The sequence below is a fragment of the Sceloporus occidentalis genome, unplaced genomic scaffold (genome assembly GCF_023333645.1).
Source record: "Sceloporus occidentalis isolate IW3139 unplaced genomic scaffold, rSceOcc1.0.p SCAF_3, whole genome shotgun sequence".
Classification (NCBI taxonomy): domain Eukaryota; kingdom Metazoa; phylum Chordata; class Lepidosauria; order Squamata; family Phrynosomatidae; genus Sceloporus; species Sceloporus occidentalis.
This window is the reverse complement of record NW_028316983.1, coordinates 140,819,488-140,841,584: the sequence shown is the minus strand read 5'-3', so window position 1 is coordinate 140,841,584 and position 22,097 is coordinate 140,819,488. Positions and strand designations below refer to the sequence as shown.

The window sequence follows — 22,097 nt, the reverse complement described above, 5'->3', positions numbered from 1 at the left end:
AGAATTTAAAAACACTTTTTAAGCAAAGCACTTCTCAGAGTTTGGAATAAATACAAAAGATATATAATCCAAAAGATACCCCTCTGGACATCTGCAATAGAGGCATTTCATCATACAGAAAAAATATCATAAGGTATCTGGCTAAAATATGCAGATATTTTGACAGTTGATGAGGAGCACAGATTTAATTTGAGGACAAGAGAAGAATTAAATGAAGAAGGATGTGACATGAATTGGTTTCTTAACAGGCAAACTGAGGAAAGATACAAAATAGATTGCAATACAGAAGGATTTACAAAAAACCAAACAGAATTGGAAAATTAATGCTTGAAGAAAATGACACACTTATCTCCAAATTATACAAAGTAATACTCAAGATGGAAATGGAAAATAAGTTAGTCAAAGATTGCATGATCAAATGGGCTCAAGAAATTGGCGAAAACTTGCAGCTAAAGGATTGGGAAATGAATTGGCAAAGAAGAATAAAACATACCTTATCAGCAGATTTGAAAGAGAACTATTACAAGATCCAACTCAGATGGTACTTGACCTCTGAGAAACTCAGTAAAATTCATAACAATGTTGATAACAGACATTGGAAGTGCAGAAAAGAAAAAGGAACCATGCTTCACATGTGGTGGTTATGTGAAAAAACAAATAAGTACTGGACAATAATTCACAAAGATGTAATGGAAATCCTACAGATTATATTGAAGAAGGATCCAATTTTTTTATTAGGCATGATAGATGATAAATATGAAAATAAATTTGGGAAAATTATGTTCTATATGATTTCGGCAGCTAAGATACAAGAAGATGGAAAGAGACTGAGATTCCTGATCTTTCAGAATGGAAGTTGAAGATGTCTGACAACATTGCTACTTAGAGATGCCCTGGTAGAAAAATGTGATAAAGATTGGGTAGGATGTATAAATATTTGAATTCCTTACAATTAAGATATATAAAATGCAGAAAAATAATATTCAGATGAATAAACAATAGATAGAAAATGTTTGGAATATGATGCCTCAGATTATGTTATCATTTGTAACATGTTTTGCAAAAATAAGAATTCAGAATGAGAAATTAACTTCTGAATTCAACAGTCTTTACCGAATTGGTCCAAAAATAAGATAGAGGTACTAAGGATAACAATTAGAGTGAATGAAGAAAAAGGTACAACTTTCTCTGTAAATTAGACTATGGAAATCAGAAAGGGAGTACTATATGTTTGCAGAATAGTGATGGTTGGTTTTGTGATAATGTTTGTATGGTTTGCTTTGTGTTTCTTATTTTATATTGAGTGTTATGCTTTATAATTTGTTTGTAAATAAATTTATTTTTTAAAAAAGAAAAGAAAATGAGTGTGTATATATACAGTTGTCCCTCCAGATTTGTGAGGGATCCGTTCTGGGACTCCCCGTGAATTTGAAATTTCATGAATATTCAAATCTCTCCCCTCTTTTCTTACCTCCTTCTTTTCTGCCCCAGCACCACCCTAGCCTGACCTTAGGGGCCAGAAGGGGACCTTCCATCAGTCCTGAGGGAGTGAGGCAGGGTGTGGGGGCCGCTAGGGCCTCTAATCTATGCCGGCCGCCATGGGGACTAGCTTCCTGGTCATGCCCTGGGCCCAGCATGTGCACACTCTCCCTCCCCCTCAGCCAATGGGTGTCCCCTGCTTTCATCTCACCCCTGTTACCCTGGGATTGGCTCAGCTGAGATGGATCCAGAGCAACATGGATGAAATGGGGGGGGGGGGGGAGGGAATAGAGGATCTTCCTCCCTTTGACAGCCTCATCGTCCCCAGGACAGCCGAGGGAATGATGAGGCAGTAGGGAGGAGATGTTTAGAAGTGTACCCATTGGCTGCAGTGAAGGAGGACGTGGCGTGTACATGCTGGGCCCAGGGTGCCACCGGGAAGCTAGTCCCCATGGCGGCCAGCATGGATTAGAGGTCCTGGTGGCCCCCACACCCTGCCTCACTCCCTCCGGACTGAGGGAAGGGAAAGAAGTAGGGAAGAAATGTAGAGGAGTGTGTGGGAGGGAGGAGGGGGACATGGCAGCAACCTTGTGAATAATCAAAACTACGAGTTCCAAAGCTGCAAATCCAAAGGGATGGCTGTATTCTCTCTCTCTCTTTCTTAGAATGGCACAGTTAATACAGTTGTGGTTGATAATTTAAATATCATGCTTAATAGCATCACTAGGGGCTGTCTGTTGCTTGTAACATCATCAAGGCCTCTCTTGCCTTCCTAGGTCGTTAGGGTTTTGGCCCTAAAATTCCAAGAACTGGACTAGTCCTGACTTGGCAACGTGAATCAGGGCAGTTTTCTGTTTTAAGAGAGATGGCTTCTGATTCAAATCTTTTCACACTGTTATGACCATTATGCCTCTAAAACTACTTTCTGCACTGCAACTTAGGCTGGTATAGTTATGCCACACAACAGGATTGCAGCCTTTGATTAGGTTCTCTGTCTAGTTAAACCTGAGAAGATACAAAGAGGGATGATGTGATACAATACTGCTAATTGTTATCTTATGTACTTTGAAAAATTATGAATTATGTTACTGGTAATCTGGTGACCTTTAAAGCAGCAGTGGGAAGCATGCATACATCCACAAATGAGTCTGCTATTCCAATAACCCTCCCAATGAGTGTGCTGGCTAGGGCTGACTGACATCACTTTGGGGACTGATATACATTGCCACTTAAAATGGGCTTGAGAAACCTGGTTTTGCTGCCTGCCTGAGACTGCAGTAGCTATATGCTTGCCAAGACCAGCCAAGTTGCAATATATAGTAAATCTTACTGGATCCACTCATTATGCGGGTATGCCTTCAAGTCAATTGAGCAAAGCTCCGCACATTAAGTGAATAAGGCCTTCCACCTGTTCATACTTTGTTGGTCCTCATTTCAGATGATGCTGGCAGAATATAAGAGAGTAAAGTCCAAAATACAAACTCCCCTGGATATGCTAATGGCTCCTCATGTGGCTAAAGTAGATGAGGCAATGCAGCCTGGAATGACTTCACTGACCTGGACATCCCTGAATATTGAGAAGTACTTGCAGAATATTTTGGATAAACTTGGTAAGTTTATCAACAGGATAATGTCTGACACATTCCCTATAAAGCTATAAACACACAAATTAAGGCTCTGTGGCTCTGTGTATGATCTGTTCAGTTCACATAGTTCTGGTAATACTGACTTTAATAAGATGCATTAAGTGACAGCAGGAAGATGGTCAGCTAAGCCGTTCATAGAATCATCCAGTCCAATCCCCTGCCGTGGCGGAATACACAATCAAAGCACTTCCAACAGATGGCCATCCAGCCTGTGTTTCAAAACCTCCAAAGAAGGAGACTCCAGCACACTCCAAGGGAGCATGTTCCACTGTCAAACAGCTCTTGTTTTCAGGATGTTCTTGCTAATGTTTAGGTGGAGTCTCTTTTCCTGTAGACCTCTGGGTCCTATTCTCTGGAACTGCAGAACACAAATTTGCTCCATCTTCAGTAGGACATCTTTTCACATACTGATGGTGTCAATTACATACAGAGATATTGACAAACTAAATATGTAGACATGAGGCTCATGGCTCTAGTTGCTGACCAAACCATAGCAAAGCAAATGGAAAGGATATGCTGTATAAGGGAGATTTTGGTGGTAGTAGTGATGATGATGGTAGTGATATGTCATACCTTCCTAATGCAGCCTGCCTTCTGTATCCATGGTTTCTGCATCCATAGATTCAACCATCCACAGCTTGAAAATATTAATCTCCCCCAAGCAATCCCAAGAAAACCCAAATTTTGCGATTTTATATAATGGATGCCATTTTACTACAGCACCATATATAATGGAACTTGAGCATCCACAGATTTTGGTATCTATGGGGGATTGGTGGGTCCTGGAATCAAACCCTAGTGGATACTAAGGACCCACGTACTGTTATATTGGTGTTTAGTAGCAACCAAGATTCCAAAAGGTGTATCAGCCATCAAACTTCCTCAGCCCTTTGTGGGCTGTATCAAAACACCATGCACAGTTTTGTTTGACTTCTGAGCTTCTTATAAAGAACAGTTGTATTTGATATTTTTTCTGACGACCTCTTGTTTTGGAGCTGAAAAACAGGCTAGCTGCTATGAAAGAAGTATGTCTTTAAATGATGGTTTAAAAAGTTTCCATATTTCCCTAAAACATTAAAAAGTTCCTGCTCAAAAGTAAAAAAGGTCATTTCTAAAAGTCACAGACTTGTGAACTATATTCATTCTCCTCTTTATCTTTCAAGCTGACCTTGAACTGCTGCTAGATCGAATAAATGACTTGATAGAATTTCGTATTAATGCTGTTCTTCAAGAAATGAGCAGTGTGCCCCTCTGCAACCTTCCTGAAGATGATACGCTGACCTGTGAGCAGTTCCTTCACATGACAAAGGTACTGTTATATAGGTCTAGTTCTCATAGGGGATGAGGGGTAATCCTGTGTCTCACCTGTGCTATCGCCTTAATACAGATGGAAGCAGTATGAATGCTTCTAGGAGTGTATGTTCTTCTGTCCATCCAAAATTTCTCGCACTTAGGGACCTCATGTAAAGAGAAGGCTAGTTAGAATTCTTCTTCCTGCTGTCTAGTTTTTTGAGTGGCAGGAAATTTATATATGGAAGAACTGTACATCTCAGGCTCAACCCAGAGTGGAACAATTTAGACACAGACTTGGGAACTCACAGAGGCAGGTTTATTATTACTGGAGGTGTGTTCTGGATTCGTAAAGGCTACTCTAGTAATGAAATGAAGAAGAATGATAAACCAGCCATTGTGCCAAAATATAACCTGAAGAACATCCCCATAGAATTTAAAGCTAATGTAAAAATTAGATTTGTATTGTTAAGTCTAATTGACTAGGAGCCAGAAAAACTCTGAAGCCAGTGACATTGTCAGAGAAGAATGCAAAAAATACATTATCTGCAGCCAAAAAGAAAGTGAAGCTTCAATGGATGATAGATGGAACTCTTCACACAGTTAAGGGTAGATAAGAAGCAAAAGTAAAAGGTGACAAAAATAGAGTCAGAAGCCTGAATGCAATCAGCAACGTGTGCACAGACAAGAGGAACTACTATAATAGAGAGAAATGGAACTGAAGAGGGCTGTTGATGACAAGAAGGCTCGGAGGTCTCTTATTCATTGGGTTGCCATAGGTCAAAGTTGACTTGACAGCAGTATTTGACAAAGTGAGTTGTTTGTTTGAATTGGTTAATTGATTACAACAGGGTGGGCATCAGGAGAGAAGAGCTAAAATAAAGGACCCAAATTAGAGTGATTTCAGCAGTCTCCAACAAGGACATCTGTTTAATAACAGTCTGCCCTATTCCTGATGTAATAGACTGATGACTGGCTGGAAATGTTGCCCTAAAATCCTGATTTATGCTGATATTGGTAAGGCTTTACTAGGAACAGACATATGTTTTAATAGTACTCACTGGATGGTGGTGGTGGTGGTGGTGATGAGGCTGGATAAGAGGTTATGTTAGATGCTTTTGAAGGACAATTTTTCTTACAAGTGTTAATTATCTGTTAAGGCTCTGAATAGAGAGTCCCTTATGAAACTACAACACCATGATGGCCGTATGATATGATATGATATGATATGATAATGGAAAATGCCTAGGGAATGGGAAAGTATCAGAAAAGCAAAACTGAGAAAGGTTATGGTTATTCTCACACAGACTGATTCATAACTAAAGCTTGTATAGTCTTATTTTTATTATCTTTTGAAAGCCAGTTTGAGAAAAAATAATTTTAATATGATGATGATGATGATAATGATGATACAAAATTAAAAGAACTAAGACAAACTCAAAACAAAACTAAGGTGATGCCTTGAGTATGTCTCTACACAGATTCCACTTTTAAAATAAATTTTGAGAGTCAATACTGCACATGGGTCAAGCAAAATGACAGGTGATTACTCGCAACATAAAATTCAATCATTACTATAAATGCAGAAATCTGTTATTATCTCCATTGAAACAGGCATGGTCCCCCACTCCTATCTCTTAGACTGAGAGATTAAGTGTGCTTGCCACTTGTCAGCTAATTCTGGATTCTGTCTGGGGATCACTTCCATCACCTTCTGGACATCTGAATACCCATTGTGTGATGATGGATAAACTACATAGTCAGAATCACTTCACTTAAGCATTAAGTACTGGAATTTCAGGATGTGTATATGAGAAATGAACAGACTATGTCAGGCTATTTATCATAAGCATTCATGGATATATACACATAACATTCCCTTTCAAGTAAATACAAACATGGCAATGTCTGGGCACTCAACTACGTTATATTACATTACACAGAAGGCATTAGTGGCCAACTCTTCAGTGGCTGCTACCTATTAGAAAAATAACTGGCACACAGCAAGAAGATGTATCTTAGAGGGATCTTATCAGTGGCAATTAGCTGGAATAGGAGGGAATAACAAAGTAAATTAAGAGATGCCTGTCTGGAATGTAAAAAGCAGTTTTCTCACAAGCACTTTCTCATGAAGGTGATAGACAATATGTAGACACCTCTCTTTCTTTCAGCCAAGTATTGTTCATGTGAAATAACAATTTTTAGTTTCTCCCCTTCGGGCAGAGGACATCAACACAAGGTTACAATAGGCAATCTCTTCTCTTTAGGCAGGCTCCACCAGCATGAGAGAGCCAGCATGATGTAGTTGTGGTTTAAGTATTGGATAAATACAATAGGCTAAAATCCCCACTTGGCCATGGAAATCCACTAGGTGACCTTAGGCAAGTCACACTCTCTCTGGAGATTATCGCACTGCGTTCTGAGACCGTTCTCATCACGTGATGAGAACGGAACGCATTTGAGTATACCGCACGTATGTGTTCCAATCGGGTTCTCAGAACGCTTAAATGTGTTCCAAATGTGTTCCAGGAGGGTACAGATATGAATGTGTTCCCAGAGAGCTGAAACGTGATGAGAACGTTCCAACAGAAGTGTGTGCGATATTCTTATCTGTTCTCAAATCCGTTCTCTCATTCCTCCGTCTCCTGATTGGCTGAAAGAATGACAGGCAGGGAGGGAGGCAGGCAGGCGAGCGACTGCAGTGAGGGAAGGTGTGTGTGTGTGAGGGGGGAAAGAAGGAGGGAGGGAAGGGAGGAAAGTTGGGACAAGTGAGAGAAGAGGAAAGAAGGGAAAGAGAGAGAAAGAGAGAGGGAAACAGGGGGGCCAGAGCAGAGAGCAAGAGGGAGAGGGTCTGGCTGCTTCTGCGGGGGCCTCTAGTGTCATGTCCAGCGGGGCTCCTGTGCTGGCAGCCTGCAGGAGGCAAGGATGGCAGGGATGCCCAGGACCTTCTCCTCCTTCCCTCCAGGAAGGAACCCACAAAAGCTCCTCTGTTTGGAGCAACACACAAAAGCAAGCAAACAACTCCCAGAATTCCATAGCAAAGAGCCAGACAAGAATTAAAGCGGGGAGGGAAGCTCACAGGCCCCACCTGGAATATTGTGTCCAGTTCTGGGCACCACAATTCAAAAAGGAGCGTGTCCAAAGGAGGGCGACTAAAATGGTGAAAGGTCTGGAAACCATGCCCTACAAGGAACGACTTAAGGAGCTGGGGATGTTTAGCCTGGAGAAGAGAAGATTAAGAGGTGATATGATAGCCCTGTTTAAATATTTGAAGGGATGTCACATTGATGAGGGAGCAAGCTTGTTTTCTGCTGCTCCAGAGACTAGGACCCGGAGCAATGGATGCAAGCTCCAGGAAAAGAGATCCCACTTCAATATTAGGAGGAACTTCCTGAGAGTAAGGGCTGTTTGACAGTGGAACACACTCTTTCCTCAGAGTGTAGTGGAGTCTCCTTCCTTGGAGGTCTTTAAGCAGAGGCTGGATGGCCATCTGTTGGGGATGCTTTGATTGTGAGTTCCTGCATGGCAGAATGGGGTTGGACTGGATGGCCCTTGTGGTCTCTTCCAACTCTATGATTCTATGATTCTATGAAGGCACACATTACATGCGCACACACACAGGAGGCAAAAGGCTGACAAGCAGCCAAAATGGGGAATTGGGATGACAGCAGAGGACTCTTCTTTTCTAACCGGTTTAAAGAGCTGCTATGGCTGCCGGGGCTCTGCCATTGGCCCAGTCCCTCCCTGGCAACTTGCTTTCCTTCGGCTTGAAGAGACCTGCATGGAGCTCCTCCTTCTTCCCAGCCTTGCAAAGGAGGTTTGGGATGTAACTTGCAAGGCTCAGCTCTCCTCATTTCTCTTTCTCCCTGCCTTCCTCCCGATCCCTCCTTCTTCCCTCCCTTCCCTCCCTCCTCATTTCCCCCCTCTCTCTCTCACACACACCCCTTCCCTCACTGCAGTCGCTCGCCTGCCTGCTTCAATGCCTCCCTGCCTGTCATTCTTTCAGCCAATCAGGAGACGGAGGCGGCCTTGGTGGAATATGTTCTCGGAACAGTTTCAGGAATCGCTGTGCGGTAAAATGCAGTTCTGATCACGTTCTGATCACGTTCTAGTTTACTAATGCAGTAATATCTGTTCCAGGAACGTTCTCATCACGTGATGATAGGAACGTTCTCAGAACACAGTGTGGTAATCTCCTCTGTCTCAGAGGGAAGACAAAGGCAAACCCTTCTAAACAAATCTTGCAAAGAAACCACTGTGACAGAATTGCCTTAGGGTTGCCATGAGTCAGAAATGACTTGAAAGCACACAACAAACCAGCACAAAGCTACATGGACAGTCTTTCCTCTTCAGATAGGCAGCATCAACACAAGATCACCATGGCCAGTCTCTCTCTCTCCAGTCAGCATCTTCTGTTTACAGTAACTCCTGTGTGCCATGTTGAGGCAGTCAGGATACACAGTTCTTAAAGTGACATATACTTGTGTCAGATTATGTGAGTTGTTTGAGTTGTGCAGTAGTATTCATTGAAACGAGTATCATAGTCACAATCATCATCTCCACACCGGTTAAACAAACAGCAAAAAAGTAGCAGAACACTGACAGACTAGATAACAGGCAAGGAGAAGAGTTGGGAAATAAGCATCTTTCTCACATAACAGAGAGCTTTTAAGAACAACAAGTACTAGAGGTAAAGGTAGAAATTACAGAGACAAGGAAAGGAATGTAGGCAGCATAGGATGACAAGTGCTGAATTATTAGCAGGCAGCACAGAAGGCACTGGCCTGAGGTTTCAGGTACAATGGGGCTTCAGTTCAGCATGTGCACCATATGAGGCAGACAAGGTATGGGGAAAGAGAGTAGAGACAGGATGGGAAAGCACTGTTGGCACCTCAGATATTATGGTGAAGCTTCAGCTTTCAGCAGCTGCTTTGTGGAAGCAAATTAGGAAAGAGAGCGAGAGCACAGATCAGAACTTGGAAAAGTTACCTTTTGGATTACAATTCCCTAAATCCCAGCTGAGGGACTCTGGGACTGGCAGTCCAAAAATATTTTTTCCAGATTCTGGTCCACACTGTGAACTGTGAGTATGGGAACAGTAGAAATGTAAGGAAGGAGATAGTGGATGAGGATGAGGCTGCTAGCATTTAGGCAAGATGAGCTGGAAGAGCAGAGCAAGAGGAGTGCTTGGAGCATCGAAGGAATGAGATGTGCACTGGAATAAAAATTAGTCACGGGGCAGCTCAGAGAAATGTAGCCATGGAAGGATAACCTTCAAGAACACTAGCTGCAAAGAAAAGAGAGGCTTAAGAATGAACAAATGCTGGGCAAATCCACATAGACAAACCAACCAAAATGGTGGTGGTGGTGAGAATAGAGGAAAGATTAAAAAGAAATTCTGAAAAGAGAATTAGAAGCAAAGCATCACTTAGATAAAACTAAAAAGGAATGAATGAAACACAGTAATAAAACAGAATAAAATGTATGGGCTTGGAAGAGGGTGAAGATTTGGGAAGCAAACAGAAGAGAAAGATGGTTTGCCAAACATGCTGCACACAAGGTAAGTGGCAGACTGGTACTGAAAGCAAGAGTACCCGGCAGTGATAAATTCCATTGTGCCCATCCTCTTGAATGGGTACTACTAAGTTGTGGCACAGTTGAACACAAATCCTTTGGCACAATTTCTCTCTGTGCACATTACAGTTCTGCCTGATGGGCAACAATGGAACACAATCCATATTTCTTAAAATTGTGTGAGGTGGTCTTTTCCTCTGTATACATAGCACATGGAGATTCAGATGTATCCTGAGCTCTAGCATTGCTAAACCAGACTTAAACTAGTATTGGAATTCTATATTTTGTTTGCAGGAACTGTGTATTAAGGGAACATACACACTACACTTGAAAAGTTCTTTAGTAGAAGAAGCAACTAATGAGCTTATCAACATGTTATTAGACATGGATTTACAAAACAAAAGTGATACTGATGAGAAGCTTCTGACTGGAAGCAGAAGTGAGGAAAATAATGGAGGTAAGTAGTAAACTAGTAGTTTATCACCTGGCTGGTATGCTTCATTTAAAATATCATTGGCTTTTGCTTAGGATGGGTAAGTTTATGTGTATCAGTGTTAAAGGAATGACTGTGTATAGAGTCAATTCAAAAATGTACCAATTCTGAGATTTATATTAATCTAACATTTTAAAAAGGGAAATAAAAGTTTTTTTCCTTACACGAAAGCTTTGTCTTATTTTTCTGAGTCAATTTGTATCTAGCATAGTGTACAGTATGTATGTATGTATGTATGTATGTATTTATTATCCCACCTTTCTCCCAAAAAGGGACCCAAGGCACCTCACAATATAAAAACACATTAAAACAACATTAAAAACCCCCCAATTAAAATAGCATAATTAGATAGTAAAAAGTTTTTTTAAAATTAAACATACAAAAGTTAAAACACGCAAAAGTTAAAAATAATCTCTCCCCCCCCCCCCCCCAAATAAATAAAACAAGGCCTGCATGATTTTAAAAAACTTGCTGGAATAAAAATGTTTTTGCTTGCCTGTGAAAGGCCAGCAGGGAGGGGGCCAGGAAGCAGCTACCGAGAAGGCTCTCTCTAGTGTCCTCACTAAATGAGCCCAGGATGGTGGTGGGATCAAAAAAAGCCTTCTCCAGATGATTTTAGGGCTCTGGGTAGTTTGTATGGGGAGACTATTTGATCTCTTAAATAGTCTGAACCTAAGCCATGTAAGGCTTTATAGGTTATGACCAGCACTTTGAATTATGCTCTGAAATGAACTGGTAGACACTATGATTTCTATATGATATAATGTGCTTTTATTCCTCTGTCTGAAATTACAAAAGCAGTTCCTGTAGCTATCTTTAGCTCCGAGCTGATGGAAAGTTTGGAGTAGATAGCGGTAAGTTTCATGAGATCTTGGTCACTGAGAACCATGAAGACATATGGATGGTATAGAGCTACACACATAAGGCAAGAGATCTACAACTAACACTAAGATTTTGCTTAAAGCCTGGACAGAATTCTAACTCAATTGATTGTTTCTCCCAGCAGCAGAAGATGAAGGACCACCAAGCACCTTGGCATCCTCACACACTCCTAGCCAGATTTCAACAGGATTATCTTCCCCTTTAACTAAGAAAAAAAAGAAGGAAATGGAAATGCTAGAGGAAGAAGCCCAAGAGCTGTTGTCACACTTCAACCACCGCAATGTGGATGCTCTTCTGAAGGTGACTCGCAACACCCTGGAGTCCATAAGGAAGCGCATTCAAGCCTCTTCCATGATCAGCTTCTTAGGTACTAAAGCATTTCCTCTGCTGCTGGGCACAATGTTCTGGTTTTTTGGTGTTGTTGCAAAACTATATTTAATAGGTTAAATATTCCCTTTTCTAGCAAGCTATTATGATGGAGCTGATAGTTGTAGTGATGGTAAATGAGTTATGTAAAATTTAGCTTTTAAAATATAATAATGAAACATCCAGAATATTTGCCTCCTGCTGAAAATTATTATTCGATCTCAGCTAACTGAGAAATATATTTGTTGCCTCGAAAAATATCTGTAGCATCAGCGATGACACAGAAGACAGGACTGGCAGAGCTAATTGATTTCCCCATTGCCATCTATATTATTAGGTGATAGTGATGATAAAGCCTTGTGCAAATATAGCATGGATCAAGGAAGAAGTGGACAAGTAATATTGCTGATTATACCATTCTCTACTGTACTTCTGTGGACATGACTGTATTTCTCAGCTACATCTTATGCTCCAAGCAGGCTCTAGTGATCAAACATAGAATCATAGAATCATAGAATTGGAAGATACCACAAGGGCCATCCAGTCTAACCCCCTGCCATGCAGGAACTGAGCAGCTAAGATTTCCTAGTTTACAATTTCTTCTTGATATGGTTTTGTAATTCACACTGGTGTTACTGGATAGGGTATGTGTGCATTTTTTAACCCTTTTAATGGAAATCTAAGAATCACAATTCTGGACGTGCAAACAGATGACAATGGAAATGCAAAAACCTTGGAAATGCATTTTTAACTCTTTTTCCCTTATTAACTCATTAACATGAGTTTTATTATTATAGGCCCGAAAAAGATGGGCCAAATAAGACTGCTTCTGTCCACTTCTGGATCAGGGCGTGTAGTCAGTACATCTCCTCAAAGCGGATGGAAGCCACGCCGAGGGTACACTGAGCAGGAAAAAGCAGGCACAAAAAGGAGTGGCAATAATCAGCTCCTGCCAGCACCCACACTTTCAGAGAGGGCTGCCTAGTCACCATGGTCTCACACCAATTGGACGCTCACTGGGGTTGGAAAGGCCGGAGGCTGCTCCAAGCTGCAGGTCTGCTTCACCCCATAGATTATGATAAAATCATCCTTCATTGATGGTGCCATATCAGTTGTGTTCTTTAAACAGCTTGTGTTCTTTAAACAGAAACGATAAGGCTCAAAGTGATCTCACAGCATGACACCATACCTAAACATGTGTTTCTGGTAGGAAGAGACACTGTGTGGGGTCCAGTGCACATGCTGGAAGTCTGCTACCCCTATGTGTTCATAGTGAAGACACATTTTGTCTCTGCAGACCTTATGCCATGTCATGTCCTCAAAGCATGCTTATTCTATACTTTTAATGATTACATGGCAAACATGGGCCATAAGGTGGCTGTGACATAATAGGCTGCATCCATCCAAGTGTCTTCCTTTGCTCTATCATATCAAGCTTGAGTAGAGAGCCTTCTTTTAATTTTAACACTACAAACCAAACCAGGAGAGTGGGTACCTGTAGCTCACTTTCTTTGTGTCACAGAGGCAGGCAAATTTTATTTTTTCCAACTGTATCCTGAGCACAAGCTGTGTTCAAATCTAATAAAATGAGCTACTGGGTTTGCTTGGAAGACGTGGGTCATATTTTTCTCAGCAGTTTAACAAGTATTGCATTTCCATTTAGATAATGAGAATGCCTTCAAGCAGAAGCAGAGTGTTCAGCCCATATTTAAGGCAAATGTTATCCTTTCCATTCCAAATTTTGCTATGATGCCAGCCCTTGAGGAAGTACAACAAACACTCAGCAAAGCTGTAGATAGTATTGTAAGTGTCATGAAAGGAGTTGGCCAATGGAGTAAGGAGAGACTATCAAAGGTATGTACTTGTGCACTTTTGAGAGCTTTGCGAATCACATACATTTGGTTTTGCCATCACCAAATCTTTTTCTTTTTGTCTTCTTTTTCCCACAGAAAAGGATGCTGGAAAGAAACATGGCTGCTTTACAAAATGGTGATGACAGTGATTCTGAGAATGAAATGAGACAAACGGAAGCTGAAAACATCCATGGTAATGCTTTTACTCTTAAAAAAAATTTTTTTTGTTAGGTTTTATCAAATAAATTTATTATCAATAGAAATAACAGACCTTGGGAATGAGCAAAAAGAATTTCCACCCAATAATACATTCTTTCATAGTCATAAAAAGATCCAGAAAGGTAAATCATAGATCATTTTGTCACTGTCCAAGATGTCCTTTCAAAAACAAGCTTGGTGTGAAGGTGGAGCAAAATGAGATATATTGTTATTTACATAATCAATAAAAACAGACCAATCCTCAATTAATGTGTGTACCTTTATTTTTGTCCTGGATCTGTTCTTGAAGGAATAGAAAAGTTTTCTGACAACCATGTGTCCCAGACCTTTTCCCACCAGTTTTCAAGTAACAAATTCCCCATATTCCAGTATGTCGCAATTTAGTTTCTAGCTGCAGAAATTAGGAATATGATAATTCTCTGGTGTTTTAGATTACTATTGGCTTTGCTGGAGATCGATAAGAATATAAGGCTGGACAGAAGTTCACTGGTTGCTTTATAATGTCAGATATCTGCAAATGCATTGGACTTTCACCATTCCTAATGCAACTACATTTAGAACATGTGGAAAATAATTTCTCATGCCATCAGGGACCTGATATACAAGGTGCAGAGCCAGATTAGCTCAGATTTGTGTATTGAGCCAGAGTACAGAGTAAGAAAGGCACAAGTAAGATGAAATGCACAAGTATAATGAAAGAGATGGTGATTATGATGATTTTATTCATTTATTTCCAATCTTTCTCTCAATAATGAGACTCAGGTAGCTAATAGCACATTTAAAAACAAGACAGATTAAAACTATACTAAACCTCCAAATGTATAAATATGAAAATCTAAAAATCAAACAATCGATAGTTAAGAACATTCAAGATTAAAAACCTTAAAAATCATTAAAAGAGTACACACACACACACACACTTTAAAAACAGCAGCACACCACATTAAATGCCTGTCCCAGCCATTTTCTAAAAGCCTGACAGCATAAAAATAGTTTACCTTCTCGATGGAAAGAGAGCAAGGGAGTGGCCATCCTGACCTTCTTAAGGAGCAAGTTTCAAATCTGGACAGCCACCAAGAAAATCCTCTCCCTTTTCCCCACTAAAGAAACATGAGAAGGTAGTGGGATGGTGAGAAGAAGGACCTCTCCAGATGACTTCAGAGCAATAATGGGCTCATAAATTGCAGTGCAATTGATCTGTCAATTAAAGCTTTTGTTAGAACCTCTCAACTCTGGAAACCGAATGAACTGCCAACATGGATTATATAAAGTGATATGGAAGATGTGCCTCCCAGAGGATAGAGCCCATTCTCCCCTTAAACAGAGAATATGTTTGAGTCTTTCTTTGCTTTAGCAGCCTCCTGAAGCTAGGGATGTACTTTGTTGATAAGTTTGCTCTTGAAGGAAGCAAAGCCTAACTTAAAAAAAAAAGTCTTCCCATTCCAAAAAAGCATTTGAAAACTGCACTTTTTGAAGACTATTATCAGTTCAGGACTTACTTTGCTCAAATTTCCCATGTGGGTTGTTGTTGTTATTGTTGTTGTTTTGCACAGAAAACAGCATTTTCTGGGCAGTAAGCAGAATTTTCTGCATTCTGCAAATACTGAAATATTGGTTTCCATACAGAAAACTGCTTTTTGCACAAAAAGTGTGAAATTTGCTCAGAATAATTCTTGAGCTGCAACAGTTCTTGACAGTTTAGGCTTCTTCTTGTCAGGGTTTCCTGACATTTGGAACACATGCTTTTTTAAAAAAACTATTTTCAAACTATTTTTGAATACTCTTTTCTTTCTTACTGCAAGTTTTTGGAAGTGTATAGCAAAGGTTGAGTTTGATGTTAAAATGTGTAGTGAAGGCAGATGAGTGTAGTGAGGGCAGATGACAAATGTCTTCCTTTCTTGCTATAATATGTGAATTTAGTCAAAGCCTGCTGTGAGTCGTAGCAAACCATCACCTGCACAACCGTGAAAAAGACACTCTCAGGAAAATCCTAGCTCTAGCCCTAATGTCAATAGGTTGCACAACTGAGTTTATTCATAGTTCAGTGGTAAAACACATGCTTCAAATGTAGAAAATTACCCTTGGTATCTGTAGGTAGTGCTGGAAAAACTCCTTCTGGAAACCCTGGAGGACTGGTGCCAGTCAGAGTTGACAATACTGGGCCATACCAATGGCAGATCTAACTTGACATAAGACAATTCCCTGTGTTCTTATGTAACTGTTATCATAGAATTTTAGGATGTGCTTGAGTTTTTCATGTGGACCCATCAGAACACAATCTATAACAAAATTATTTTAGAGATGCTCTATTTCTTTATACCTCTGTAGCCTATGGCATAAATGTGAAATGCTATATCATTTAAAATTCTTTCTTTCTGTGGTTTTTAGATACTGCTTCAGATTCAGCTTCTTTGAACTTGCCTTCAACTATCCAAAACAAGAACTACTACAAAATTGTTTCAGAGAATAAAGAAATAATAAAGCTGATGTCTGTTCTGAGTACAGCTATTACTTCCACTAAAAGAGTAAGCAATATGTTAAGCGGGCACTTTCCCTTAATATGGCAAAACTGGATTTCAGGAATTACCCAAATAAAGAAGAGAGAGGAGTACAGGAAGAGGGTGCAAGGTTACACAGCAGGGGATAAAGAGGAAAGAACAAAGGAAAGGAGGAGGAGGAGGAGAAAGGCTGCAGGAACTGGCAGAGCCTGTAGCCTGTAAAGCATGGTTGCAGAAAAGGGGGACAATGCTATTGCAAGGTTAATCCTGAGTTTGGCAGCAATCTGTACTAGGTTTTTTTTTATTACAACTTCCATAGTCTCTGAATCAGCATGGCCAGGGCCAAACTCTGCATTGACTGTCTGTCAAACATGACAAACTTCCTTGGCAGAGAAAAATAAATCTTCTGGGCCACTAGAATGTTTCATTCCTTTTTGCTTTTGTTACTTTCCTTCATGTATGAAGGAGGAAAAATAAGCCAATCAACCATTCCCTCCCCACTTCAAATGAATACAATAATCTCTTCTGAAGGACTGTGACATTTAGATAATAATAATAATAATAATAATAATAATAATAATAATAATAATAATTCTGGGTCCTACTGGTTCCAGTGAACCAAATCCACACTGTAATCCAAGAAATGATGGTGTCACATTCCAGCTGCATCTAAACCGTGAAATTAATGCAGTTTGACACTGTTTTAACTGTTTCTGTGCTTTTTATTTTTATTTTCAGTTGCATGATTTGTCTATGTGGGCTTCCTCTTTTGAAATGCATAGGAGTCAGTACATAGAACTGTTGGGACAGCTTTCTTAACTGACAGTGCTGGTCTCTTGGGACATAGGCTTAACTAGCTCTCACATAACATGCTCATTTGACTTTTTATGGAAACGACTTTTGTTCAGCTTTCAAGTTATGCTAACTTACTTAAGAATCGCAACTTGGCCATCATATGTCAGTGCTTTTCAGTGAATGCTTTCTACATCACCTATGAATGCCTTCTAGGATATATTCAGGGAAGTTCACTTGGTTCATTGCTGATTTTTGCAAAGGGCAGTTGGACTTTAACTTTGCTTCTTGTGAATGACGCCATAGAACATACCAAGTGCTCCCTTGTAGCATATATTGCAGGGGAAGATCAGTAGTAGACCAGCTTTGTTTCACCATTATCTTTTGGCTGTTGTAGCTCAGTAAGCTCAGTAACTCTTAAAGTTCTTCCAGTCTGGAAATCTCTGATTTAAGTGCTCAGAATAACTGTGAATTGGTTCTCATTTTCAAAAATTGCCTTGGTTAAGAATTCATAGGTAATAGCTTAAGTTGCTCATAGGGCAATTTTTGGCTATCACAGTTAATGTGCTGCATGACTTGAGGCAGCTTTATCTTAATTATTCCTGAACATTCTTTCTTAGTTTGAGGCAAAACATTGCAATGGAACTGGCTGTCTACAGTCATTTTACTTCTCTGCTTTGTTGATGTTTCCAGGAGGTCCTTGCAGCCCTGGAGCGTTTCAAATGTTACCATCACATCTGGCAACAGGACAAAGAGGAGACTATTGAAGATTTTGTTAAAGGCAGCCCTTTGCTCTCTGAATTTGAATCCCAAATCCTTTATTACAGAGACTTGGATCTAGAAATTAATTCAGAGCCTGAATACATCTGTGTGGGAACTATCGCACTATACACTGGTACAGTCATTTAATATTCAGTTGTCAGCAAGTTCTCTAGCTATTCCCAATCTAATAATGCTGCTTCAAGCAACATGAGGGCTATAATGCTATGTTCATTTTCCTGGGAGCAAGTCCCATTGTTGTGATTTATTTCTGGGTAGATTTGTTTTATATCAAGGTTGGTTTCAGGGTGCAAAACTGAACAGAAAAGAGGCCCCAGCTGAGTTTGGTGGCACAGTGGTCACAGAGTGCACTTTTTACAATGAACAAGGATGAAAAAGCAGCATTTTTAACCACTTCCCCAGGGATAGGTACTAACACAACTATTAGGTTAGCTTGAATACTATTAAAAATTACATCCTTTGAATTCACTTCTTAAGAATGTCTCATCTTCAATTTTCTCTTTCTTGCTTAATTTCATTTGTTGTAGATATAAATTGGCAGAAAAAGGCAGTTTTCCTTTGGTAGGCTCTGCCACCCTGCACACTCTACACAACTCATGAATAATCTTTAATCACCTAGGATATTTCTTGCCCAGAATTTCTACCTTAAGGTTGTCCCAATCTTGCTTTAAAATGCTCTTCTTTTACTCTGCTTGTGGGTATATTGTATGTTATAATGTGTTATAAGGCCATTTTTTGTCTCTTGCCATTAAACTCTTGAAATGGGGAAGAAAGGGGAGAGATGAGTTTGGGAAGAAATGTGGCACTACTTCTTTAAGAAGCCATTGATAATTGAATATGTATTCCCCAGTGGATTTAAAGCTGGCCCTAACAACAGAAACCAAAGCTTGGATGGTTGCATTTGGACGTTACTGTAACAAAACCTACAGGACAGAGATGGAGAACATCTTCACATTTGTGGAGGAAATCAGCAAGAAACTAAACCGTCAGATTAAAGACTTGGATGATATAAGAATAGCTATGGCTGCCTTGAAAGAAATCCGGGAGCAGCAGATCCCTATTGACTTCCAAGTGGGACCAATTGAGGTAAGTGGAAAGGGATTCTATGTTCATGTGTTTCCCTGTACTCTGGCACTGAAGTGTATATATTTTGCCCATCCTAGTTTTCACCTGGGATACCATCACAGTTAGTTCTGCTCTTCACTTTATAATTTATTCATCCCCTTTACATCCTTCCTTTCTGTCCTAGGGGGAATTCAGGCAGATAACAGCATCAAAACAACAATAAAAATTTCATATTAAAAACAATTGGATCCTACTGGCACAGCTATCCTCCCTGTTGCCATTTTCCATTAGAAAATAGAAACAATGCCAAGGAAAGGCTGCCTCTTTTACTCAGATCCTAGAAAAGTAAAACTTTAAAGTTCTGCCTACACTTTTGCAAGCTGATCTCTTCCCTCACTTCCTTTGGCCTGTAATAAAATATCCTGCTCATTACGCACAAGAGGCTCCTAAGAAGGATTTGTGTGTGTCAGGTATTACTTCTGACTTTCTGGAGGTTTTTTTTTTTTTTTTTTGGAAGGGGGGTGAGTTTAATTCTGGGAATCAAATCTAATTGCTTGCTCTGATTAGATAAACTCATAAAATCAATGGCACTTACACAGAAGTTGAGTTATCAAGTTCCTATTGATTTAATGGCTCTAGTCAAATTAAGATTAACTACTGGATTTAATCATGGAACTCGAGCTTGTTAGAATTCTGACTTTGGTATGGGTTTTGACACATTGTCCTCATTGTTAGAGGTTAGTATTATTTTAGCTCATGAAACTATGAAATGGATCCTGCCATCTGTTTCCTGTCTTCATAAGCATTCTTCTCTCTTTTTGGGACAATACCTTTGCTAATTGGAGACTTTGTTTTCAGCAACTGGAATCACATCTTGTTGGAAGACTCTCAATGCCAGTATATTTTTACCTTACCACAATTGTAGTAGCAATGGAGAGTTTCTATTGACATTGACACCAATTCATGGACTCATTAATAGTGTGAAAAACAAATATGATTCTTATTCTTTAATTCCTTTCTTTGGACTTTTGGCAAACATTCACATATAGATGATATTTTTATTTATTGCCCAATAGTTCATCTTATATATGTGCACTGCAGTGGCATCATAGGTGTGTGTGTGTACCACACCAGCAAACACCCCAGGAGGGGGTGACACCTGGTCAGTCCCCTGCACCATCCCCCATGCTCCATCCCCCTGGCAAGTGGCACTGCCCCTCCACATGCTCCATCACCCATGTGTGCATGCTACTCCATCCCCCACACGGACAGTTCCATCACCTGCATGTGTGTGCATACTGTTTTGTCCCCCCGGTGTATGTGCTGCTCCACACCCCCCCCCCATGCACGTTCTGTTCCCCCCATGCCATCCTGTCCTTTTCCTCATCAGGAAAAAGATGGGCTGGCTCACGGAGAGGGAGCTTGTGCTGTCCCTGGAAGCCCCATCCCCAGAGACCCTGGCTCCAGAAGCCCCACCATAAGCTCTGCCCCTGGAACCTCCCCACACCAGGTGAAACCCTGTGCATGAATGCTGCTGGTGCAGTGATAAAAAAAGACTTAGAAGTATCCATTGGGTCAAAGTGAAATAGTCACAAAGTCCATTCTGCTTAGCTGTGCTGAAATCTTTAAGCTTCATATCAGGTCTTAGAAATGTCAAAAAGAAGTTGGAATCAGTTAAACATATAAATAATATAAATTATTATTATTATTATTATTATTATTATTATTATTATTATTATTATTTTCCCACCTCTCCCAGATGGATCGAGGCAGGATTACTAAACCATAGGGAATCTTTTTGCCTATGCATACAAATAGTAACTGCAGAGAGACTCCAGTTTCAATTAATATAAAGATTTAGAAGTGTAGAAAGATGCATGCAAACACACAAAACCAATGCAACCTTAAGAACCATATAAGGCTAACAGAAAGAAAGGTGTGGAAGGTTGGATAGAGAGAAATCAGGAATTTAAATTAGATTGATAATTGCCATTCTTGAAGAAAGAGGTCCATGGAAGATGTAGAGTGGTTCAGAGAGCATCTGAGGGCAAACTCAGTTAATAAGAAGGATCCTCTGTGCACACATGAGGCTAAAGCTGGAGCTGATTTTATATCCTATTTCATAGCCTCAAGGGGTACTTGCTGCTGCCAAATGGTTTAAGAAAGATTTGATGGGTTTCCCATGGAACTGACAAAAGGACTCTGCAGCAGCGGATGGCTTTAACTTCAAAGTGACAAATAACATTTGGGACAACCTCAAGATATTTGAAGTATGACTAGGATGACTAGGAACACAGCATGGGATGAGGTGGAGACATGGTTCTTAACTACTTTGCAATGGGGGGGGGGGGGGAGGTCACTTAAGAGATTATCACACAAGACTTTTAAACTGCAATTCCCAGGGGTGGAAGTGGTATTGGCAATGCTGAATGCATGATGCTGCCTTTGACCCATAACTGCCTTATCCTCCTCCTGTTCCTTTTCATTCACAGGGAAAACCAGTGAATGAAATGACAATCATGCAATGCCACAGGTGCGAAAAGCCATTCCTGGGGCACTTGCATGATTGGCAGTCACGTGGTCTTGCTGAACCCCCTTCCCCCTTTCCACTATTTTTATTTTATTTCTTTGTTTTTCATGCAGTTCCAGAGCTCTGCAGCCTCTGAAGTTTTAGATTTTTTAAAAAAGTTAAATTGGGGGTGCAGAGCTCTGGAACTGCATGAAAAAAGTTACCCCGCAACCTTAAGGCATGCTGGGTAAGGCACAAGGGAGGGAGGGTGGAGTTAAGGATAGTAAGAGAGAATGAAGGGGGCAGTAGCCCAGTTGTACAAATGAATGAAAATGCCATAATGGCTATTCTAAAAGCTGCATATTGACATTTTATTTTTGTAGCATAGGGCCCGAACAGACATGCCAAAATAAACCTGCTTCGGGTCACTTTGGAGGTGTGCTGTTTAAATGTTGCATGCATCCTAAGAGGCCGGAAGCTGCGCCAAAGCCATGCTCCAGTCCAGCAACATTTAAACAGCATACCTCCAAAGTGACCCGAAGCAGCTTTATTTTGGTCTGTCTGTTCGGGCCCATAACTGTAACAAGACAGGGGCTGATGTGATAATCTCCCCAGTCTCCATTGCAAGAGGAAGTGCAAAAAGCCTGGGGC

General features: G+C 40.4%; 1 protein-coding gene across 1 annotated transcript in view; it reads left to right on the top strand.

Moving 5' to 3' along the window:
• Positions 1-22,097, top strand: part of DNAH5 (dynein axonemal heavy chain 5) — a 158,754-nt gene that overhangs the window by 28,288 nt on the left and 108,369 nt on the right. The window contains exons 16-24 of the mRNA XM_089516460.1: positions 2,918-3,089; positions 4,289-4,434; positions 10,284-10,446; positions 11,486-11,731; positions 13,394-13,584; positions 13,680-13,776; positions 16,191-16,327; positions 17,786-17,987; positions 18,723-18,958. Of these exons, the coding sequence (XP_089372586.1) occupies positions 2,918-3,089; positions 4,289-4,434; positions 10,284-10,446; positions 11,486-11,731; positions 13,394-13,584; positions 13,680-13,776; positions 16,191-16,327; positions 17,786-17,987; positions 18,723-18,958 (1,590 nt within the window). The remainder of the gene's footprint in view (positions 1-2,917; positions 3,090-4,288; positions 4,435-10,283; positions 10,447-11,485; positions 11,732-13,393; positions 13,585-13,679; positions 13,777-16,190; positions 16,328-17,785; positions 17,988-18,722; positions 18,959-22,097) is intronic.